Raw genomic sequence first — 24,917 nt, 5'->3', positions numbered from 1 at the left:
TACACAATCACTACACAGTCCTAGACTGTACAGCAACACACACACTACACAATCACCACACAGTCCTAGACTGTACAGTAGCACACACACACACACACTACACAGTCCTAGACTGTAGAGTAACACACAGACTACACAATCACTACAAAGGTCTAGAGTTCAGATTGACACACACACTACACAACCCTAGACTGTAGAGTAACACACAGACTAAACAATCACCACACAGTCCTAGACTGTACAGTAACACACACACACACTACACAACCCTAGACTGTAGAGTAACACACAGACTAAACAATCACTTCAAAGGTCTAGAGTGCAGATTGACACACACACACACAATCACCACAGAGGCCTAGAGTTACACACATTACAGAGCAGATATGCCCGAGTACACACCGGGAGAAACACACCGCTACGCGGAGCTCTCCGGATCGATACGCCGAGCGCCGATATCTGGGAATCCGAGACCGCGGCCGGCGGATTGAACCCCGGCGACCTTTAAGTCCAAGGACAGGTGGCGGCGGGGCCCGCCAGTGCCTCTCCGGACAGAACTGGGCCCGGCTCGGCTCGGCCCGGTCCGGCCCGGACAGCCTCCGGGAGGAAACTTTCTGAGCCGTCGACGTAAAAGCACTCTCGGTCGGTCTCCCGCCCCCGAACAGCCGCCGAACTCCTGAACACACCTCTGCCGGCACCTCCGGCCCCGTCAACTTGGATTTTAAGAAAGGAGGCAAAAAAAATCGAACCACCCGAACCCGCTCAGATCCACTCGTGTAATCCGGGCCGCTGGGACGGGTTCGGCAGCGCGCACACGGCCGACACGGTCCCGGGGCAGAAACTCGGCGCGACCTGGCTCTCCGGCACCGTCGGCGGCCGACCCGACCGGGACACACGGCTTCGGACCCGAGCCCGGCCCGGCCCGGCCCAGCCCGCTCCTACCTGTGCAGCTTCCCGAGGGTCCTGCCCGCGAGCTTCCTGAACTCCTCTCGGCGGATCTCCATCCTCGCGGCTCGCGGCTCCGGCCGATATGGGCTGCCGCGCGCACTCCGCTCGAGCGCTCCCCCCCCCCCCCCTCTGCCCCCCACAGAGTTACCACTCCCTCTATCTCCTCCCTCTATCTCTCTCTCCTCCCTCTATCTCTTCTCTCTCTCTCTCCTCCCTCTGTCCCTGACAGAGTTACCACTCCCTCTATCTCTCTCTCTCTCTCCTCTCTCTCTCCTCCCTCTGTCCCTGACAGAGTTACCACTCCCTCTATCTCCTCCCTCTATCTCTCTCTCCTCCCTCTGTCCCTGACAGTTACCACTCCCTCTATCTCTCTCTCTCTCTCCTCTCTCTCTCCTCCCTCTGTCCCTGACAGAGTTACCACTCCCTCTATCTCCTCCCTCTATCTCCTCTCTCTCTCTCTCCTCCCTCTGTCCCTGACAGAGTTACCACTCCCTCTATCTCTCTCTCTCCTCTCTCTCTCTCCTCCCTCTGTCCCTGACAGAGTTACCACTCCCTCTATCTCTCTCTCTCTCTCTCCTCTCTCTGTCCCTGAAAGAGTTACCACTCCCTCTATCTCCTCCCTCTATCTCTCTCTCCTCCCTCTATCTCCTCTCTCTCTCTCCTCCCTCTGTCCCTGAAAGAGTTACCACTCCCTCTATCTCCTCCCTCTATCTCTCTCTCCTCCCTCTATCTCCTCTCTCTCTCTCCTCCCTCTGTCCCTGACAGAGTTACCACTCCCTCTATCTCTCTCTCTCTCTCTCTCTCCTCTCTCTGTCCCTGACAGAGTTACCACTCCCTCTATCTCCTCCCTCTATCTCTCTCTCTCTCTCCTCCCTCTGTCCCTGACACACTCCCTCTCTCTCTCCTCCTTCTGTCCCCCACAGTTACCACTCCCTCTCTCTCTCTCTCTCCTCCCTCTGTCCCTGACAGAGTTACCACTCCCTCTCTCTCTCCTCCCTCTCTCCCCCCTCCCTCTGTCCCTGACAGAGAGACACTGCGTTCAGCCCCCTGGACAGACACAGCCACACACACAGAGAGAGACACTGCGTTCAGCCCCCTGGACAGACACAGCCACACACACAGAGAGACACTGCGTTCAGCCCCCTGGACAGACACAGTCACACACACACAGAGACACTGCGTTCAGCCCCCTGGACAGACACAGCCACACACACAGAGAGACACTGCGTTCAGCCCCCTGGACAGACACAGCCACACACACAGAGAGACACTGCGTTCAGCACCCTGGACAGACACAGCCACACAGCCACACACACACAGAGAGACACTGCGTTCAGCCCCCTGGACAGACACAGCCACACACACAGAGAGAGACACTGCGTTCAGCCCCCTGGACAGACACAGCCACACACACAGAGAGAGACACTGCGTTCAGCCCCCTGGACAGACACAGCCACACACACAGAGAGACACTGCGTTCAGCCCCCTGGACAGACACAGTCACACACACACAGAGAGAGACACTGCGTTCAGCCCCCTGGATAGACACAGCCACACACACAGAGACACTGCGTTCAGCCCCCTGGATAGACACAGCCACACACACAGAGACACTGCATTCAGCCCCCTGGATAGACACAGCCACACACACAGAGACACTGCGTTCAGCCCCCTGGACAGACACAGTCACACACACAGAGAGAGACACTGCGTTCAGCCCCATGGACAGACACAGTCACACACACAGAGACACTGCGTTCAGCCCCTGGACAGACACAGCCACACACACAGAGAGAGACACTGCGTTCAGCCCCCTGGACAGACACAGCCACACACACACAGAGACACTGCGTTCAGCCCCCTGGACAGACACAGCCACACACACAGAGAGAGACACTGCGTTCAGCCCCCTGGACAGACACAGTCACACACAGAGAGACACTGCGTTCAGCCCCCTGGACAGACACAGCCACACAGCCACACACACACAGAGAGACACTGCGTTCAGCCCCCTGGACAGACACAGCCACACACACAGAGAGACACTGCGTTCAGCCCCCTGGACAGACACAGCCACACACAGAGAGACACTGCGTTCAGCCCCCTGGACAGACACAGCCACACACACACAGAGACACTGCGTTCAGCACCCTGGACAGACACAGCCACACACACAGAGAGAGACACTGCGTTCAGCCCCCTGGACAGACACAGCCACACACACAGAGAGACACTGCCTTCAGCCCCCTGGACAGACACAGTCACACACACACAGAGAGAGACACTGCGTTCAGCCCCCTGGACAGACACAGCCACACACAGAGAGACACTGCGTTCAGCCCCCTGGACAGACACAGCCACACACAGAGAGACACTGCGTTCAGCCCCCTGGACAGACACAGCCACACACAGAGAGAGACACTGCGTTCAGCACCCTGGACAGACACAGCCACACACACAGAGAGACACTGCGTTCAGCACCCTGGACAGACACAGTCACACACAGAGACACTGCGTTCAGCACCCTGGACAGACACAGCCACACACAGAGACACTGCGTTCAGCACCCTGGACAGACACAGCCACACACAGAGAGAGAGACAGTGCATTCTGCACCCTGGACAGACTGAGCGAGAGAGAGACACGGAGAGACAGAGACTGCGTTCAGCACCCTGGACAGGGACAGACAGAGACAGAGACTGCGTTCAGCACCCTGGACAGAGACAGAAACTGCGTTCAGCACCCTGGACAGGGACAGACAGAGACAGACTCCCTGAACTGTACACACCCCTCTTTCTACACAAACCCCTCTCTCTCTCTCTCTATATATATAAAATTAGCATGCGAGGAGAGCGGGTCTCATCCTCGTTTTAACGAGACCGCAAGTTTCGTGCAAGACGTCAGCCTCTCCGCCATCCAGCCCGGCCACTCGGGCGTCACTCGGATGGAGAGGGGGTACAGCTCTGCGGCGGCCAGCTGCACGCAGAGTCACGCACGAAGAAATCGCTCAGGAAGGTGACAACAAGGCCCGACGCCCGCCGCGGTCTTCGCGGGCGACTCTGCGAGGCGCGGTCTCACCGCTGACGGAGACGCCGGCTGAAGGGACGGCGGCGCCTCAGCCAGCAGAAAGGTGTTGCTGCCCTCTGGTGTTCAGTCCGGGATGCTGCAGCCTGTGATGTTCCAAGGCGGGGGGGGTGATTTCCAGCCAAATGCTGTACCGATTTATCCATCAAGTTCAAATTCAATAATAATAATTGCTTACATGTATACTGTATAGCGCTTTTCTGGACCCTCCACTCAAAGCGCTTTACAGGTACTGGGGATCCCCTCCACCCCCACCAGTGTGCAGCCCCACCTGGATGATGCTCCAGTCCTCTCACACACACCAGCTCTCAGTGGGGAGGAGAGCAGAGGGACGGAGCCAGTTCAGAGAGGGGGGTTATTAGGAGGCCATGAGGGGTAAAGGCCAGGGGGGGAGTTTGGTCAGGACACTGGGGTAACACCCCTACTCTTGTCGAGAGACACCCTGGGATTGTTAATGACCACAGAGAGTCAGGACCTCGGTTTGACGTCTCATCTGAAGGACGGCGCCTGTTTACAGTCTAGTGTCCCCGTCACTGTACTGGGGCATGAGGACCCACACAGACCGCAGGGTGAGCGCCCCCTGCTGGCCCCACTCACACCTCTCCCAGCAGCAGCCTCAGCTTCCCCAGGAGTCTCCCCTCCAGGTCCTGGCCAGGCTCACCCCTGCTGGGCTCCAGTGGGGTTTGTCAGTTGTGAGTTGCAGAGTGATATGCTCGCAGCTTTATCGGGATAGCGGTTGAAGGCAGTGTTGGCAGAGCAGACGCAGCCGCTACAACACCTACGGACATGAACAATACAAACACTGGCTGTCCTAATGACAGTATTTACTTGGCCAACACTGCAATCTACCCCTCATGCCAATACAGTTATCCTGCTGTCAAGTTACTGCAGAAATTACCACCGCTCCTACTATTATTGGGAAGCACTTGCATAATTCTTAATAACAGTTAACACACCGGGCTGACCGGACAATGAATCAATTAATTAATTAACACATACAGACAGGTGGACAGAGAAGACATATTTATTCGGAAAAGCTTTTAACAATTTCTAGTTTCAAGCAAACGCTTTTCGCAGACAGTGGCCATACGTCCTGTACCCTCAGTAAGAGGCTCAGGCGCAAGTTCTTAGCACGGATACAAGTACTGCTACCGAGAAAAACGACGAGATCTTCTAATAAGAAAAAAAACCCCTATTATTGCTGTGAATATTATTCGGTGTATACATATGAAGCACTTCAGCAATGACTAGTAAATAATCTATGCTCGTGAGATCTACATCCGCCATCACCTCTGTGTCCTTGGGCTGGGTGTGCGAAAGTTAGTCTGCAGCTGTGGGCAGTGGGCAATCATACTGGCATCACTTGAAATTTAAGGCATGAGTTCACAACACTGGTCCTGTACAGCCCCAGTTCAGCAAATGTTCTCCAACGTCTAATGAAGCAGGTGATTTCTCTAATTAAGTCATTTAGAGAAAACGGATGGATGGATCTAACAGTACAGGGTCATGGGGGAGCTGGAGTCTACCCCAGCAAGCAACGGGCACAAGGCAGGGTACACCCTGGGCAGGACACCAGTCCATGACAGGACACACACACACACACACACACACACACACACACACACACACACCAGAGCCAGTCCATGACAAGACACACACAGACACACACACACACTCACACCAGAGCCAGTCCATGACAGGACACACACAGACACAGACACACTCACACCAGGGCCAGTCCATCACAGGACACACACACACACTCACACCAGGGCCAGTCGATCACAGGACACACACAGACACACACACACACACACACTCACACCAGAGCCAGTCCATGACAGGACACACACAGACACACACACACTCACACCAGAGCCAGTCCATGACAGGACACACACACACACACACACACACACACACACACACACACACACACACACACACACACACCAGGGCCAGTCCATGACAGGACACACACAGACACACACACACACACTCACACCAGGGCCAGTCCATGACAGGACACACACAGTCACAAAACACACACTCACACCAGGGCCAATTTTCCCAGAATCCAACTACCTACCAGTAGGTAGTTGGAGTGAGGGAGGAAACTCGCACAGACAAGAGAGAGAGAACATACAAACTCCACACAGACAGCACCCCACATCTGGAATCGAACTCGGGGCCCCAGCACTGTGAAGCAGCAATGCTGACCACTGCACCGTAATGCCAGGCGGAACTTAGAGACCAAGGACCGAGACTTCAATATCTTAAGCTATTGAGGACAAGGTGAACCGAACAGATTTCTTGCTCAATTCAGCGACGCTCGGGTATCGCCCATCTTCGGAAACAAGTCACCTGCGAGAGTTTAGAACCAATTCCACATCTTTGGAAAATGAGGATCGATTAAGCAGAGATTTCTAAGAGATGCTGGATTGGGGATCTTGAAGACCAAGGATGGAGACCTCTGGTTTAGGCACAGTGATGATATTATTCAACATTAAATTCAGCTCAACTACTCCTTCTAGAGAGTCATCTGCCTTTTAAACTCGGTTCAGGTCCTGTAGATCTCTCATCTCCACCCGTACACCTTTTTAGTTTTTTGGGGTCTGTCGCACCTTTAAAAGCTCAGTCACAATGGGTCGGCGAGATTAGTAATAAGTTAATAATGGCTGACACTTATATAGAGCTCTTCTGGACACTCCACTCAAAGCGATTTACAGGTGAAGTAAGAGAATTCATCTAGAAGAGCTTGGTTTCGGGGACAGAAAGCACAGCACAATTAAAACACAAACCACGCATGCGATTTCACTGACGGCTCAGTTAAAACCCACTCAAGCAGTTCGGTATCCAGGTGAAATCTATCAAGTTCTGTACGAGACCTTCCCGGAGATCAAGGGCAAAGGGAAACTGCTCCTGGCCAAAAGCAGGGCGCGTTGAACTTCGGTTTTCCTGCACAAAGGAGTACAGAATCTTTTCCCTACTCCCTCATCCTCGCACAGTGCAGAACAAAACCGTCTCCAAAACACACAAAACAGAAATCAACGAATTACTCCAATCTCGTGAGCTGAAGAGGTGGACTCATCAACGAGATCGCGATTCTCTGCGTTGTCAACGATCAAGGTACCGAGCTGTACATCCGTGATGGAGATGCGGAGGAGGCTGTACGAAGGACTGAGAAACATCCCAGGACTGGACCGACGCCTCTCCTCGGGAATCACATCACCACATCACGACAACCCGCTGGCAGACCGGGGCCTCCAAGAAGACATGTCCCAGTCTCTTGACAGAGTACCCAGCAGCGCTGCACAAGAGCGGACTATCCCAGCAGTCCCTTCAAACCACCCACCCACCCACCCAACAGATCAGGACAATCGCCGAGGAGCTACCGGACGAGAGGAGTTTGGGCCGGGCGGATCTCTGCTCTGCGCTGGAAAAGCTCCGCGATCATTAAACCGCGAAATCGTGGACCTAAATCTAAAACTACGTCTCGAAACGCCACACTACTGAGCTGAGGGAGGGGGGGGGTGTGCTGCCTCCTATCTCACAAAAAAAAGAAGTATTTTCTCTAGGAAGTCTAGAAACATCTCTGTTGCGTCCCGTACCCTACCGAGCCTACGTCAGCGAGAGACGATCGGGCGTCTGCCCCCTGCTGGGGGGGGAGTCCCGAGTCACAGGAACGTTTTCTCCAGATCCCTGGCCGATATCTGGAGGGGGGAGGAGTGAGGGGGGGAGAGGGAGGGCAGAGAGGGGGGCTTGAGGGGGGCGTCGCTGGGCGGCAGCGAGATGACCGAGGGCATCTCGCTCACGGAGCCGTACCCCTGGAGCCCCCCCATCTTCACCACGCCGGCAGGGTAGAAGGCGGACTCCGGCATGTCCAGGGTTAATTCTGAGAGAGGAGACACACAGAGCAAGAGTCCTGTTAATAAAGAGGACCGGCGGGGTGTGTGTGTGTGTGTGTGACACTGGAGTGTGTGGATGTTGTGTAGAGAGTGTGTGGGGTCTCTGGACTGCAGTGTGTGTGACACTGGAGTGTGTGGATGTTGTGTAGAGAGTGTGTGAGGTCTCTGGAATGCAGTATGTGCTCCAGCTGTGTGTGTGTGGATGTTGTGCAGAGAGTGTGTGGGTCTCTGGACTGCAGTGTGTGCTCCAGCTGTGTGTGTGTGACACTGGAGTGTGTGGATGTTGTGCAGAGAGTGTGTGGGGTCTCTGGACTGCAGTGTGTGCTCCAGCTGTGTGTGTGTGGATGTTGTGCAGAGAGTGTGTGGGGTCTCTGGACTGCAGTGTGTGCGTGGATGTTCTGTAGAGAGTGTGTGAGGTCTCTGGACTGCAGTGTGTGCTCCAGCTGTGTGTGTGTGTGACACTGGAGTGTGTGGATGTTGTGTAGAGAGTGTGTGAGGTCTCTGGACTGCAGTGTGTGCTCCAGCTGTGTGTGTGTGTGACACTGGAGTGTGTGGATATTGTGTAGAGAGTGTGTGGGGTCTCTGGACTGCAGTGTGTGCTCCAGCTGTGTGTGTGTGGATGTTGTGTAGAGAGTGTGTGGGGTTTCTGGACTGCAGTGTGTGCTCCAGCTGTGTGTGTGTGTGACACTGGAGTGTGTGGATGTTGTGTAGAGAGTGTGTGGGGTCTCTGGACTGCAGTATGTGCTCCAGCTGTGTGTGTGTGGATGTTGTGCAGAGAGTGTGTGGGGTCTCTGGACTGCAGTGTGTGCTCCAGCTGTGTGTGTGTGTGACACTGGAGTGTGTGGGGTCTCTGGACTGCAGTGTGTGCTCCAGCTGTGTGTGTGTGTGACACTGGAGTGTGTGGATGTTGTGCAGAGAGTGTGTGGGGTCTCTGGACTGCAGTGTGTGCGTGGATGTTGTGTAGAGAGTGTGTGGAGTCTCTGGACTGCAGTGTGTGCTCCAGCTGTGTGTGTGTGTGACACTGGAGTGTGTGGATATTGTGTGGAGAGTTTACCAGTGTTGTCCTGGAGCTATGTGTGACACTGGAGTGTGTGGATGTTGTGTAGAGAGTGTGTGAGGTCTCTGGACTGCAGTGTGTGCTCCAGCTGTGTGTGTGTGACACTGGAGTGTGTGGATGTTGTGCAGAGAGTGTGTGGGGTCTCTGGACTGCAGTGTGTGCTCCAGCTGTGTGTGTGTGACACTGGAGTGTGTGGATGTTGTGCAGAGAGTGTGTGGGGTCTCTGGACTGCAGTGTGTGACACTGGAGTGTGTGGATGTTGTGTAGAGAGTGTGTGGGGTCTCTGGACTGCAGTGTGCTCCACCTGTGTGTGTGTGACACTGGAGTGTGTGGATGTTGTGCAGAGAGTGTGTGGGGTCTCTGTACTGCAGTGTGTGCGTGGATGTTGTGTAGAGAGTGTGTGAGGTCTCTGGACTGCAGTGTGTGCTCCAGCTGTGTGTGTGTGTGACACTGGAGTGTGTGGATATTGTGTAGAGAGTGTGTGGGGTCTCTGGACTGCAGTGTGTGCTCCAGCTGTGTGTGTGTGTGACACTGGAGTGTGTGGATGTTGTGTAGAGTGTGTGTGGGGTCTATGGACTGCAGGTTTACCGGTGTCGTCCTGGAGCTGTGTGTGTGTGTGCGAGTGTGTGTGTGTAGAGAGCTTACCAGTGTCGTCCTGGAGCTGTGTGTGTGTGTGTGTGTGTGTGTGTGTGTAGAGAGCTTACCGGTGTCGTCCTGGAGCTGTGTGTCTGAGTGTGTGTGTGTGTGTTGGTGTGTGTGTGTGTGTGTGTGTGTGTGTGTGTGTAGAGAGCTTACCGGTGTCGTCCTGGAGCTGTGTGTGTGTGTGTGTGTGTGTGTGGAGAGCTTACCGGTGTCGTCCTGGAGCTGTGTGTGTGTGTGTGTGTGTGTGTGTGTGTGTGTGTGTGTATGTGTGTGGAGAGCTCACCGGTATCATCCTGGAGCTGTGTGTGTGTGTGTGTGTGTGTGCGTGTGTGTGTGGAGAGCTCACTGGTATCATCCTGGAGCTGTGTGTGTGTGTGTGTGTGTGTGTGCGCGTGTGTGTGTGGAGAGCTCACCGGTATCATCCTGGAGCTGTGTGTGTGTGTGTGTGTGTGTGTGTGTGTGTGTGTGTGTGTGTGTGCGCGATTGTGTGTGTGGAGAGCTCACCGGTGTCGTCCTGGAGCTGTGTGTGTGTGCGTGCGCAAGTGTGTGTGTGGAGAACTCACCGGTGTCGTCCTGGAGCTGTGTGTGTGTGTGTGTGTGTGTAGAGAGCTTACCGGTGTCGTCCTGGAGCTGTGTGTGTGTGTGTGTGTGTGTGTGTGTGTGTGTGTGTGTGTGTGTGCGCGAGTGTGTGTGTAGAGAGCTCACCGGTGTCATCCTGGAGCTGTGTGTGTGTGTGTGTGTGTGTGTGTGTGTGTGTGTGTGTGGAGAGCTTACCGGTGTCATCCTGGAGCTGTGTGTGTGTGTGGAGAGCTTACCGGTGTCATCCTGGAGCTGTGTGTGTGTGTGTGTGTGTGTGTGTGTGTGTGTGTGTGTGTGTGTGCGAGTGTGTGTAGAGAGCTCACCGGTGTCGTCCTGGAGCTGTGTGTGTGTGTGTGTGTGTGTGTGTGTGTGTGTGTGTGTGTGTGCGAGTGTGTGTAGAGAGCTCACCGGTGTCGTCCTGGAGCTGTGTGTGGGAGTAGGGCCTGTGGGAGTAGAAGCGGTTGTAGATGCAGTAGATCACCCCCATCACTGTCAGGGCTCCCACTGCGACCGCGATGAAGAGCCCCACTGTGTTCGGGGGCGCGGGGATCCCTACAAAAACCAACGGAACCGCTTAACTGGGGGGCCCTGCGGGGGCTCCCCCTCATCGCTCCCGGTCTCGGTCATCCTCAGCCGGGTCTCGTGTGATTCCTCAAGCGCCATCTCCCTCGCCCCCTCAGATCCTGGGCTGCACCTCTGTCCCTCTGTCCCTCCGCAGCTCAGTTCCCCCACCCTCCCAACTCAGCGCCTCTGCAGTCACACGCTCTCCGGCTTCCTGCACAAAACGTACAGTATGAGCATGCAGTGCGTCTCTGCGTCCGTTCCCTGTCCCCTGCCGAGTGCCTGAGTGCAGAATGTGAACTACAGCGTCGCAGGCTGTACGTACCCTCAAAGCATCCGCACAGCAGAACAGCCACCTCAATTGTTTGCGTTTGCCAATTATCCTCTCTCACTCTCTCTCAAATTTATGCAGACTGACAGCTCATCTACAGTAACACAGCCCCGTCTCAGTGCAGAGTCACACCGTCTCTCTCACACACTGACGGCCCATCTACAGTAACACAGCCCCGTCTCAGTGCAGAGTCACACTGTCTCTCTCTCTCACACTGACGGCCCATCTACAGTAACACAGCCCCGTCTCAGTGCACAGTCACACACTGTCTCTCTCACACACTGACGGCCCATCTACAGTAACACAGCCCCGTCTCAGTGCAGAGTCACACTGTCTCACACACTGACGGCCCATCTACAGTAACACAGCCCCGTCTCAGTGCAGAGTCACACACTGTCTCTCACACTGACGGCCCATCTACAGTAACACAGCCCCGTCTCAGTGCAGAGTCACACTGTCTCTCACACACTGACAGCCCATCTACAGTAACACAGCCCCGTCTCAGTGCAGAGTCACACTGTCTCTCTCACACACTGACAGCTCATCTACAGTAACACAGCCCCGTCTCAGTGCACAGTCACACACTGTCTCTCTCACACACTGACGGCCCATCTACAGTAACACAGCCCCGTCTCAGTGCAGAGTCACACTGTCTCTCTCACACTGACGGCCCATCTACAGTAACACAGCCCCGTCTCAGTGCACAGTCACACACTGTCTCTCTCACACACTGACGGCCCATCTACAGTAACACAGCCCCGTCTCAGTGCAGAGTCACACTGTCTCTCTCACACACTGACAGCTCATCTACAGTAACACAGCCCCGTCTCAGTGCACAGTCACACACTGTCTCTCTCACACACTGACGGCCCATCTACAGTAACACAGCCCCGTCTCAGTGCAGAGTCACACTGTCTCTCTCACACTGACGGCCCATCTACAGTAACACAGCCCCGTCTCAGTGCACAGTCACACACTGTCTCTCTCACACACTGACGGCCCATCTACAGTAACACAGCCCCGTCTCAGTGCAGAGTCACACTGTCTCACACACTGACGGCCCATCTACAGTAACACAGCCCCGTCTCAGTGCAGAGTCACACACTGTCTCTCACACTGACGGCCCATCTACAGTAACACAGCCCCGTCTCAGTGCAGAGTCACACACTGTCTCTCTCACACACTGACGGCCCATCTACAGTAACACAGCCCCGTCTCAGTGCAGAGTCACACTGTCTCTCTCTCACACACTGACGGCCCATCTACAGTAACACAGCCCCGTCTCAGTGCAGAGTCACACACTGTCTCTCTCACACACTGACGGCCCATCTACAGTAACACAGCCCCGTCTCAGTGCAGAGTCACACACTGTCTCTCTCACACTGACGGCCCATCTACAGTAACACAGCCCCGTCTCAGTGCAGAGTCACACTGTCTCTCTCTCACACACTGACAGCCCATCTACAGTAACAGAGCCCCATCTCAGTGCAGAGTCACACTGTCTCTCTCTCACACTGACGGCCCATCTACAGTAACACAGCCCCATGTCAGTGCAGAGTCACACTGTCTCTCTCTCTCACACTGACGGCCCATCTACAGTAACACAGCCCCGTCTCAGTGCAGAAAAAAAATGACATAAGTATGACTTGTAAACCCACAGAAGCAATATGCTTTATCCATCTTTAGTTACACACACCCATGCTGGAGTGCTCCAAACCTGTTCCACCCTCCCACACTTCTTTGTGTAGAGGCGAGCCTCCCGATCTGCACTGCCTCTCAGTTTCCACTTTGTCCTCGTAGGACATGGACGCCGGGGGGGGGGGGGGGGGGTAGCCTGAATCTGGAAGATCCGAAAGCAATCCGATCGGAGACATCCTTCAGCGCCACGGGATTCGGATTTTCCGCCCTGCACTGCTGCTGCTGCTGCTGCTGCTGCTGCTGCTGCTGCTGTTTGTGCTCTCTTCACGGAAGTTGCCTCTGGATCATGTTGTTTTGGTCCAGCTCCCCAGAGTCTGCTGTTCGCAGACGTTTCCCAGGAAATCCTTGGAGAACTACCCCCCCTCACCCCCCCAGACAGGTCCCAGGAGAGCCGAGAACAGGGTTCCTATGCGTTTCGGATCGTTTCTTTCGAAAGATGTCACGTTCCTCGCCGACACCGAGCTGGACCGCTGAGCTGAAAACCTAATATTCAGCCTCAAAAGACAGCTGGGCTTCTACACCTGTGTGCAGGTGTTTAGTCTGCTCCATTCATCGCCGAGAAGAGCAACGTCTGTACCATAAAGAGAGCCGAAGAGCCGTCACTGTCTCTCGACAGTTTTACAGCTCGTGAACGGGGGGAAAAAAAAAACGCATTCTTCCATGAGCTTGTCCACAGCGCCGTTTAAAAAGGCCCACCCCTGATTTATCACGGCTTGCGTTTGTCTCCCCGACAGACGAAGGAAATTAAAATCAACTTGATTACCGATATCGGCTGCCTGTCAGCGCCGACACCGACGCCAAGCACCATAATAAAAGCTCGCAAATCGTTCGCGTCCTGCTGACGAGAAACACGGAGTGTCGGACGGCACGTTTTTTTGTGTTTCTTTAATGTAACGGATTGAGAAAGTCAGTACCAGGTACCGGAGCTCAAAAGAGCATCAGAGATCCTGCCTTCTGTACCAGCAGCCCCAGTACAGATCCCAGGAACGATAAAGAGCGCATCTATAAGTTATTAAATAAAGGAACGCGCTCGGGACTAGATTTCTGTAAAACAGGTGCTAAAAAAAAGGGAACCTCTGTCTATTCAAAACACTGCATTTCTCTCAGCCTGCTGAATACCCTCAACAGGAAATCAGCATTTCCACAAATCCTGTATAAAAACAGTCCCTCGTGCGAAACCTACAGTCGGAGCGTTCAAGAGCATTCAAATGACCCGGAACTTGTGCTGTCCCCGACCAGGAGGAAACTCTCACCGGGCGGTTTCCTTATCTCCCCCCTTCCAACCACATTCTGAATGGCCCTCTTTTGTCCCGCGTCACGATCCCCATGAAAGACGATTTCATGATTTAACCCGTTACAGCTCAGACCTGGTTAAGGTAGCCCAGCTGATCAGCTGTGTTTACTACAACAAGACACAGTCAGCCGTGCAGCCAGCCTCAGGGAACGCGTGCAGATGTAGCTTTAAAGAACGGGCTCGTGTAAGGTGACATTCAACACTCTGATTTACCAACATACTCCAGTACATGAACACTGCACTGAGAGAGAGAGAGAGAGAGAGGGGTTAATACAGACACACTGACTGGACACTCCAGTACATGAACACTGCACTGAGAGAGAGAGGGGTTAATACACACACACTGACTGGACACTCCAGTACATTAACACTGCACTGAGAGAGAGGGGTTGGTTAATACAGACACACTGACTGGACACTCCAGTACATTAACACTGCACTGAGAGAGAGAGGGGTTAATACAGACACACTGACTGGACACTCCAGTACACTAACACTGCACTGAGAGAGAGAGGGGTTCATACACACACACTGACTGGACACTCCAGTACATGAACACTGCACTGAGAGAGAGGGGTTGGTTAATACAGACACACTGACTGGACACTCCAGTACATGAACACTGCACTGAGAGAGAGAGGGGTTAAATACACACACACTGACTGGACACTCCAGTACAGGTAAAGCACACTGATGCCATGCAATGCTGTGAGGAGCTATGTGCACTAGATGATTCTGACTCGCTTGCCGATAGCAGAAGTGATACTACAGCATTTACACAGGCAGTATCGCGCAGAAGACGCTTCAGACTGAGGGACCGGGCCTCAGGTGGTCTCGGGAGGCAGCAGTACCTGTGTCGTCCGGTTTGCTCGCTGGCGCCCCCTGCGGCTCAGGGCAGGGGTCCTCCTCCTGCGCCTCGCACCCCTTGCCCAGCGCCGCCCCCTCGCTCGACCCCGGGCCGGGCCGGCTGCTCGGATCCCCGGGGTCAAAGGTCACACAGAGCAGGAGGGCCGACAGAAGCAGAGCGGGCGTGGCCATCCCAGCACAGGAGGGTGCCAACAGCGGGACAGAGACCTGCAGGGGGCGGCAGAGAGGCGCCAGGGTCAGTTCTGGACCTGGGGTGCTGTCCGTGTGGAGTTTGCACGTTCTCTCTGGGCTTGTGTGGGTGTTCTCCCACAGTCCAGAGGCAGGCTGGTGGGTTAGCTGGCTTCTGGGAAAATTGGCCCTGGTGTGAGTGTGAGTGTGTGTGTCTCCTGTGATGGACTGGCCCTGGTGTGTGAGTGTGTGTGTGTCCTGTGATGGACTGGCCCTGGTGTGTGAGTGTGTGTGTGTCCTGTGATGGACTGGCCCTGGTGTGTGAGTGTGTGTGTGTGTCCTGTGATGGACTGGCCCTGGTGTGTGAGTGTGTGTGTGTGTCCTGTGATGGACTGGCCCTGGTGTGAGTGTGAGTGTGAGTGTGTGTCCTGTGATGGACTGGCCCTGGTGTGAGTGTGAGTGTGAGTGTGTGTCCTGTGATGGACTGGCCCTGGGGTGTGAGTGTGAGTGTGTGTGTGTCCTGTGATGGACTGGCCCTGGTGTGTGAGTGTGAGTGTGTGTGTGTCCTGTGATGGACTGGCCCTGGTGTGTGAGTGTGAGTGTGTGTGTGTCCTGTGATGGACTGGCCCTGGTGTGTGAGTGTGAGTGTGTGTGTGTCCTGTGATGGACTGGCCCTGGTGTGTGAGTGTGAGTGTGTGTGTGTCCTGTGATGGACTGGCCCTGGTGTGTGAGTGTGTGTGTGTGTCCTGTGATGGACTGGCCCTGGTGTGTGAGTGTGTGTGTGTGTCCTGTGATGGACTGGCCCTGGTGTGTGAGTGTGTGTGTGTGTCCTGTGATGGACTGGCCCTGGTGTGTGTGTGTGTGTGTGTGTGTGTGTGTGTGTGTGTCCTGTGATGGACTGGCCCTGGTGTGTGAGTGTGTGTGTGTGTGTGTGTGTCCTGTGATGGACTGGCCCTGGTGTGTGAGTGTGTGTGTGTGTCCTGTGATGGACTGGCCCTGGTGTGTGAGTGTGTGTGTGTGTCCTGTGATGGACTGGCCCTGGTGTGTGAGTGTGTGTGTGTGTCCTGTGATGGACTGGCCCTGGTGTGTGAGTGTGTGTGTGTGTCCTGTGATGGACTGGCCCTGGTGTGAGTGTGAGTGTGTGTCCTGTGATGGACTGGCCCTGGTGTGAGTGTGTGAGTGTGTGTGTCCTGTGATGGACTGGCCCTGGTGTGAGTGTGAGTGTGTGTGTCCTGTGATGGACTGGCCCTGGTGTGTGAGTGTGAGTGTGTGTGTCCTGTGATGGACTGGCCCTGGTGTGTGAGTGTGAGTGTGTGTGTCCTGTGATGGACTGGCCCTGGTGTGTGAGTGTGAGTGTGTGTGTCCTGTGATGGACTGGCCCTGGTGTGTGAGTGTGAGTGTGTGTGTCCTGTGATGGACTGGCCCTGGTGTGTGAGTGTGAGTGTGTGTGTGTCCTGTGATGGACTGGCCCTGGTGTGTGAGTATGAGTGTGTGTGTGTCCTGTGATGGACTGGCCCTGGTGTGTGAGTGTGAGTGTGTGTGTGTCCTGTGATGGACTGGCCCTGGTGTGAGTGTGTGTGTGTGTCCTGTGATGGACTGGCCCTGTGTGTGTGTGTGTGTGTGTGTGTGTGTGTGTGTGTGTGTGTGTCCTGTGATGGACTGGCCCTGGTGTGTGTGTGTGTGTGTGTCCTGTGATGGACCGGCCCTGGTGTGTGTGTGTGTGTGTGTCCTGTGATGGACTGGCCCTGGTGTGTGTGTGTGTGTGTGTGTGTCCTGTGATGGACCGGCCCTGGTGTGTGTGTGTGTGTGTGTGTGTGTCCTGTGATGGACCGGCCCTGGTGTGTGTGTGTGTGTGTGTGTGTGTGTGTGTGTGTGTGTGTGTCCTGTGATGGACCGGCCCTGGTGTGTGTGTGTGTGTGTGTGTGTGTGTGTGTGTGTGTGAGTGTGTGTGTGTCCTGTGATGGACTGGCCCTGGTGTGTGTGTGTGTGTCCTGTGATGGACTGGCCCTGGTGTGTGTGTGTGTCCTGTGATGGACTGGTGTCCTGCCCAGGGTGTACCCTGCCTTGTGCCCGTTGCTTGCTGGGACAGGCTCCGCTGGACTGGATGCAGCCGTAGAACACGGATGGACAGATGGACAGCTGTAGAAACAGCTACAGTGGTTGGAGCAGAGACAGTTACTAGGGCCACTGTCACAAATGCAACTGCTGCCACTGCTCCTGGGGTTGTCAAAACCATTAACTATACTTGCCATAACATTCAGGGCTGGTGTGCGTCATGGGGGAAAATCTCATTTGCATGTGTGTCAGAGACAGAGGAAGAGAGAGAAAGGAATGCAAATACAGGCAAATTACCTGACACCACAGACACAATACTGAGGCCGAGTACTCTACAGTACATTAACACTGCACTGAGAGAGAGAGGGGTTAATACAGACACACTGACTGGACACTCCAGTACATTAACACTGCACTGAGAGAGAGAGGGGTTAATACACACACACTGACTGGACACTCCAGTACATTAACACTGCACTGAGAGAGAGAGGGGTTAATACAGACACACTGACTGGACACTCCAGTACATTAACACTGCACTGAGAGAGAGAGGGGTTAATACAGACACACTGACTGGACACTCCAGTACATTAACACTGCACTGAGAGAGAGAGAGAGGGGTTAATACAGACACACTGACTGGACACTCCAGTACATTAACACTGCACTGAGAGAGAGAGGGGTTCATACAGACACACTGACTGGACACTCCAGTACATTAACACTGCACTGAGAGAGAGAGGGGTTAATACACACACACTGACTGGATACTCCAGTACATTAACACTGCACTGAGAGAGAGAGGGGTTCATACAGACACACTGACTGGACACTCCAGTACATTAACACTGCACTGAGAGAGAGAGGGGTTCATACAGACACACTGACTGGACACTCCAGTACATTAACACTGCACTGAGAGAGAGAGAGAGAGAGGGGTTAATACAGACACACTGACTGGACACTCCAGTACATTAACACCGCACTGAGAGAGACAATAAATCCAAAATCATTGTCCATCTGTCCCTCAGTTTCCAACCCAAGACAGCGTGGCGACCACCAAGAGTGTGAACGGGCGGACTGAGGCGGTCTCCCGGCTAACAACGGAAATGGGAGAATGACGCCAAGCAGCCGTTACTCTTCACGACACGCCGGTCCCGGACAGACCCAGACCCAGGCGACGTGTCCGCGCTGCTCCCGGCGAGGAAGAGCACGGGGGGGGTCGGTCTGTACGGCCTGCGGCGGGGCCGAAGTCTTCCTCAGTGACACGGGCCGAGGCGCGAACGAAAAGGGCGTCACTCGGGGGCTCACCCCCCCCCCCGATCGATTGATCACGGAACGGAGTTCGGGCGCGTCCCGATCAGGTCGTGCTCGACCCACGTCAGAGTCACCGCCGAGGTCCGGCCCGAGTACGCCTTGATCTCTGTGCCTGAAGGTAACTCGTCTGATCTTCACCTGCGTATTTCCCAAGTCAGAAGTCTCTCCCATCTTTCTCGTTTGCTATACAAGGCATTAATACTACTACTACTACTATTTGTATAATGCTAATAATAATAGTACCAATACTAAGAACAACCCCTGACTTACCCACTCTCACCTGCGCAGGTGTTGACACGCACCTGTTGAAAGCAGCTCGTCTCTCCCACGGAGGACTCGCTACCAAGGCGACCGGGCTCTCGCTGCCTCTCGCGCGCGCGCACTCCCACGGTCCCAGCTGCGGTCTCGCAGGTCGGGGGGGGGGGGGGGGTTGTGACACACACACACACACACACACACTCCGGTTCGTGTGCACGACCCAAACCGGACAAGCCGCTGTGCGCACACGGAGGTCCTGCTCGTGGGGCTCGTGGGTCTGCCCGCTGTGTACACACGCACCTGTCCTCGCCTCTCCCCGTCACGTCACGCCGCGCCACGCCCAGCGCCCCTGGCGAGCGACGCAACTCGTGACTCCGCGCCGGCACCCGGGGGAGCTCCAGGCCCAGCGCGGCGCTTCTAGCGGAGGGCGGGCGGGACCGACCGGACCGACCCCTCTCGCCACAAGCCGGCCCGCGGGCTGCAGGGCTGTGGAGGTCCGGAGGAGTCGCTCATCCCTCGGCCAGGGCGCAGAGCTGCCCGTCCGCTGAGCGCTTCCTCCTGCTGTCCGGCTTAGAGAGAAGATCAGACCACTCTATTGGCCAGATACAGTGTCTTGCATGAGGAACGTGTCTTCTCGCAGACCCCAGCTCGCTCTCCATGAGACACACAGACAGGGAGAGAAGCTGGGGGTCGGAGTGCAGGGTCAGACATTTGTGTGTGTCTGTGTGTGCGTCCTGTGATGGACTGGTGCAAGTGTGTGTGCGCGTGTCCTGTGATGGACTGGTGCGAGTGCGTGTGCGCATGTCCTGTGATGGACTGGTGCGAGTGCGTGTGCACGTGTCCTGTGATGGACTGGTGTGTGTGTGTGTGTGTCCTGTGATGGACTGGTGCAAGTGTGTGTGCGCATGTGTGTGTGTCCTGTGATGGACTGGTGCAAGTGTGTGTGTGTGTGTGTGTGTGTGTGTGTGTGTGTGTGTGTGTGTGTGTCCTGTGATGGACTGGTGCAAGTGTGTGTGTGTGTGTGTGTGTGTGTCCTGTGATGGACTGGTGCAAGTGTGTGTGTGTGTGTGTGTGTCCTGTGATGGACTGGTGCAAGTGTGTGTGTGTGTGTGTGTGTCCTGTGATGGACTGGTGCAAGTGTGTGTGTGTGTGTGTGTGTGTGTCCTGTGATGGACTGGTGCAAGTGTGTGTGTGTGTCCTGTGATGGACTGGTGGGACTGATGCGAGTGTGTGTGCCCTGTGGTGGACTGGTGGGACTGGTGTCCTGTCCCGTATGGACTCCACCTTCTGCCTGTTGACTCCCAGCACAGTTTGGCGAGGCTGGCCTGGAAGAGGGGGTAATGAAGCGAGGGGGTGTTCCTGGGAGAACCATCATTCTTACTGCAGAAGCACAATACAGATGCAGCCATTCAAAGTGCGCGTCACAGACACGTACCGCAGGTGACGTCGCTCAGTATGACGCAAGATGACGCGTGGCACCGCAGTACGTGATTGGTTGACCGACAGGGGCACTCGTGGTCCGTTGGTCTGTCGTAGAAAGACTTACAGTAAAAACGTCTTTGCTGTGCCCGTTGTAGATATTGAATTTTACCACTGAAGGGAAATCTTAGTAGCTGAGCATAAAAAGAATAGGAGCATACTGTAACGCGTGTGAAGGCCATAAACGATATTAATTTTGGAACATAAACATACAGTATATACTGTAGCTGGTCTTGGTACTTTAAAGAAAAAAATACACACCAGTATTCCATTTCTCCCTAAACATTTTAAGCTTTGAAGTCTTTAACTAACATGATACCGGAGTCAACAAGCATACTTTTAGAATTTGATTAAAAGGGAATATAATATGGAATCGCGTATCTAAAGAATTTAATAACGGTATTCGTGTGCTGCGACAGGGCTGTGTAGGGCTTTTTCGCCTGCCTGTTCATGCGAGCTGTCTTCTAGCCGACTGGTCTAGGTGCGTGACTAGCAACTGGGAGGTTGTGTGATCGAATCCAGCTGGTGCCGGACTTTTCTTTTAACAAACATTTCTTCGAAAAAATAGAATAGCGATATTATGGACAATAAATTGACTTTTATATTTCAAAATATCGCAACATGAACGATATTTGCGATATTTTGAACATATCTTCCCTTCTGACAGCGGTTCCTCCTTCTATTGTGTGTGTGTGTGCAACAGAGTAAATTTTTATAGAGAAATGGAGGCTGGACAGTATGCGTTACAATATAAACATTTATATTGATTTAAATCGTGTTCTGATTTAAATCGCAAACGCGTGTTTAATTATGTGTTTTTTAATCATAATCAGGCTAATGCATTTCTACATTTTCTGTATGAACCAGCTTAGAGGTTCATACAGAAAGACAGCTTGTGTTTAAATTGAGTGTAAGGTAATTTATGCTTCTAAAGTCATGGTCAGCATTTATTATTGTACTGTGCTGTAAACTTTTTCTGTGCCTAGTCACATTATTTTATAGCGTTTTTATTGCGTTATTAAATCCGGTGGCGCTGTGTGTTAGAGTAGTTTCCTGACTCCCTTGTCACATGGTCTGTGATTGAATCCCATAGAACTATGACTTTATTTTTTAACAAACATTTCTTTGAAAAAATGAAACGTTTCCCTTGGTCAGAGATTAAATAAAACCTCACTCGCACCAAACAAATTTATATTTCTAAATATCACAAAATACGTTCATTGTCTTCCAATCGAGTCGAGTTGACATTGGAAGCCTGCCACACCCGGACTGTTAAACCAACGCATTAGCACGTCAAAGCCCATCGAGGGTATTGAGCCAGTATTGCCTTTAGTATTCCCCCCTCTCCCCTCAATTCAATTCAATTCAAGGTGTTTTATTTGCATGACAGATGGGTACAAGCAGTGTTGGGTATGTATATTGTAACGCTTACGGCAGACAGGCACTGTGTAAGAGCCGGCGCACCAGAGCAGCGCACCGAGGGAGCGTCTGCATTTCTAACTTAGTTTTTAAAATTAGTCAAGCAATATGAAGCATCTCCTTTTACTTAGTGCCTGAGCATAAAAAGAATAGGAGCATACTGCAACGCGTGTGAAGTCCATAAACGATATTAATTTTGGAACTTAAACATACAGTATATGGCTGGTCTCGGTACTTTAAAGAAAACATACACACCAGTATTCCATTTCTCCTAAACATTTTAAGCATCGAAGTCTTTAACTAACGCGATACCGGAGTCAACAAGCATACTTTTAGAATTTGATTAAAAGGGAATATAATATGGAATCGCGTATCTCAAGAAATTAATAACGATATAATTATATTCATGTTGCAAAAGAACTGCAACGGACATAAAAACTCCCTTGCTTTTAACAGAGCGTTCCATAATTTCTAACTACGAAAATGCCAGGTGAAAGGATTTGTAAACATATTTTGTTAAAGCAAGTCAGAACCCATTCAGAGCCTACATTACATTTTAGCGTTTCATTCTGAGCAGAAGACCCTCACACCTGAAGAAGGGGGAGGTGTTTTTCGCTGGAAATCTCGCCTGCTTCTACTTTACAACCGGAGTGCTGGCTGTGACGAATTAAACCGGTATTACAGGTTACAATCACAGACCATGTGACATGGGAGTCAGGAAACTAACACAGCGCCACCAGATTTGATAACGCTATGAAAACGCTATAAAATAATGTGACTAGGCACAGAACAAGTTTACAGCACAGTACAAAAATGCTGACCATGACTTTAGAAGCATAAATTGCCTTACACTCAATTTAAACACAAGCTGTCTTTAGCCCTCTAAGGTGGTTCATACAGAAATGTAGAGATCCAGGCTCAGAACACACAGCTTCATTAGCGAATACATATGCAGGACAACTAGAGAAGACGTTTTACAGAGGATGGATTTTTAGAAACATCCCATCAGTGACATCACTGAAGTCAACTCCTAGGTACTGTAACTGTCGTGTGGATAGTTTCACAAGAATCAGACAAAGGTTTAAGCATCGCTTGTTCTAGATAAAACTGCAAAAAAAAACAACAACCCATAATGTACTTCTTTGCGGCTCTGTTTGCCCAAATCATATATTCACAACGTGAAATCTAGAAAATAATATTACGTAACCAAAATCCGCAATATGGAAACAGAACCTGTGTAATTGTTGATAGATGATGTACTCGTAACATTTTTTCAAGACGAACTACAACATTTAAAAAATGACTTGTATGTACTTGATATCTCTAATCAATCCACGGGTCCCAGCACGAAACGAAAGTAAAACGCATACCGTTTCGCGCTTCTTATTAGTTGCTCAAAAGTAATTTGACCGTATGAAATGCATAATATAAACCTAGAAACATATACGTGAGTAGTACTTAAGCACTGTAGTATCGGTGTTAAGACATACCTCTCAAATACTGTAAATCAAGTTAAAAATATCTCAAGATTCTGGTCATAATGAAACCATGTTTCGTGTATGTTTTCTTTAAAGTACCGAGACCAGCCATATACTGTATGTTTATGTTCCAAAATTAATATCGTTTATGGCCTTCACACGCGTTGCAGTATGCTCCTATTGTTTTTATGCTCAGCTACTAAGATTTCCCTTCAGTGGTAAAATTAGATATGAATATTCAATACTTAAACGGGCACAGTTAAGACATTAAATATACATATACATACTGTATACAGTACAGTTTGCATACGGTAATATGTTTATGTCCCTAAATCAATCTCTTTTATGAGCATGTGAAAGGCATGGTGAATCACTGTACTTTGCATGATTGGAAAAAAATGCGTGATTGCGAAATGCTGTGGCGTTACTTTTACAAAGACGGTCAATGAAAAAAAGAATGTGGACCAGGGCAATACTTTGAGTTTACAGCTTGTCCAAGGTCATTTATTATTAATACTATTATTAATATCTTCGTTAAAGACTTTGATGGCTACAGCTCAAACATGAGAGGTTGAGCTTTATTAGCTCCACCTTGCGGAAATTCCGGATACTATTATTTTGCTAGCGGTATTTACCGGTAACTCGCGGTATTTACCGGTAGCTTGCGGTAGACTGCGTACAGCATACCGGAAAATAATGCGGTATCGCCCGCGCATTTTGAATGGCTGCATCTGTACCCGTTAGAGGAGCGGTCCAGCCTGGATTGGACCTGGCTCGGTCCGGAGCGCCTGGACACGCAGACCGGACAGCCATCAGGGCCGCTGAGGGCGGTGAACCCCAGTCCAGTTACAGCCCCCGGGCTGAAAGAGGGGCAGTCGATGAGCCCCCCCCCCCCCCCCACCTCACGCCCACGGTTTTCACAACACAGAGGCGTCTCCGAGCCCTCGCCCCGACACGGAGAGGTTTAAAAAGCACCCTTCAGCATCAGCAGGACAGGGACACTAGTCAGAAACTTCACCAACAAACATCTACTTAGGGCCAGCAGGGGGCGCTCTTACCCTGCGGTCTGTGTGGGTCCTCATGCCCCAGTATAGGGACGGGGACACTAGACTGTAAACAGGCGCCGTCCTTCAGATGAGACGTCAAACCGAGGTCCTGACTCTCTGTGGTCATTAACAATCCCGGGGTGTCTCTCGACAAGAGTAGGGGTGTTACCCCAGTGTCCTGGCCAAATTTCCCCCCCTGGCCTTTACCCCTCATGGCCTCCTAATAACCCCCCTCTCTGAACTGGCTCCATCCCTCTGCTCTCCTCCCCACTGAGAGCTGGTGTGTGAGAGAGGACTGGAGCATCATCCAGGTGGGGCTGCACACTGGTGGGGGTGGAGGGATTCCCCCTGACCTGGGAAGAGCTCCGAGTGGAGTGGCCAGACAGGCGCTATATAGAAGTGTAAACAAAAAGCTTAAAAAAAGGCTCAACTTTTTCATTTGACTACGTTTAGCATTCATTTTGGGAGAAGAACAGCATGGTTTTCATTAAGTAATCATAACGCGCGTAAAGTATTGATTATGAACTGGCCGGGCGCTACACACGTCGTCCTGTACAAAGTCCCGCTGTCCATAGCGACGCCCGAGCTGCAGTTCACCCTCCTGGCCTGAGCCGAGGGGGCGCTCTTGCTCCTCACAGCGCGCAGCCTTTGAATTAAGAAACATTTGCGAGGACGGGAGAGCGACATTCTCCCCTCTCAGAAACGGAAACTTACAAACCACCTCTGCA

General features: G+C 52.6%; 2 protein-coding genes across 2 annotated transcripts in view; both read right to left on the bottom strand.

Moving 5' to 3' along the window:
- LOC148829064 (vesicular glutamate transporter 1-like) overlaps window positions 1–1,026 on the bottom strand; it is a 42,886-nt gene extending 41,860 nt beyond the window's left edge. The window contains exon 1 of the mRNA XM_088922718.1: window positions 943–1,026. Within this exon, the coding sequence (XP_088778844.1) occupies window positions 943–1,004 (62 nt within the window). The 5' untranslated portion in view covers window positions 1,005–1,026. The remainder of the gene's footprint in view (window positions 1–942) is intronic.
- A 6,683-nt stretch (window positions 1,027–7,709) lies between these two features.
- Window positions 7,710–24,876, bottom strand: LOC148829063 (uncharacterized). The gene is made up of 8 exons (XM_088923585.1): window positions 24,746–24,876; window positions 24,045–24,119; window positions 23,881–23,931; window positions 19,068–19,253; window positions 18,790–18,913; window positions 14,954–15,176; window positions 10,627–10,770; window positions 7,710–7,927 (listed from the first exon to the last, which is right to left on the bottom strand). The coding sequence occupies exons 1-8, from the start codon at window positions 24,874–24,876 to the stop codon at window positions 7,710–7,712; spliced, it is 1,152 nt and encodes a 383-aa protein (XP_088779711.1).
- Window positions 24,877–24,917: the final 41 nt, after the last annotated feature.

This window comes from Atractosteus spatula, chromosome 8 (assembly GCF_055471065.1).
Source record: "Atractosteus spatula isolate fAtrSpa1 chromosome 8, fAtrSpa1.hap1, whole genome shotgun sequence".
NCBI classification, from domain to species: domain Eukaryota; kingdom Metazoa; phylum Chordata; class Actinopteri; order Semionotiformes; family Lepisosteidae; genus Atractosteus; species Atractosteus spatula.
Note: the sequence above shows the minus strand (reverse complement) of the source record. Positions and strands in the feature narration are given on the sequence as shown.

Bases quoted from the DNA above. Each gene is read 5' to 3' on its own strand.
- LOC148829063 (XM_088923585.1), bottom strand. From the start codon at position 24,876: ATGTCGCTCTCCCGTCCTCGCAAATGTTTCTTAATTCAAAGGCTGCGC. The intron at 18,914-19,067 runs GTGCGTGTGTAC...CCGACCTGCGAG, and splicing joins ACGGGGAGAGGCGAGGACAG to ACCGCAGCTGGGACCGTGGG. The intron at 10,771-14,953 runs GTACTGCTGCCT...TGGTTTTTGTAG, and splicing joins GAGCAAACCGGACGACACAG to GGATCCCCGCGCCCCCGAAC.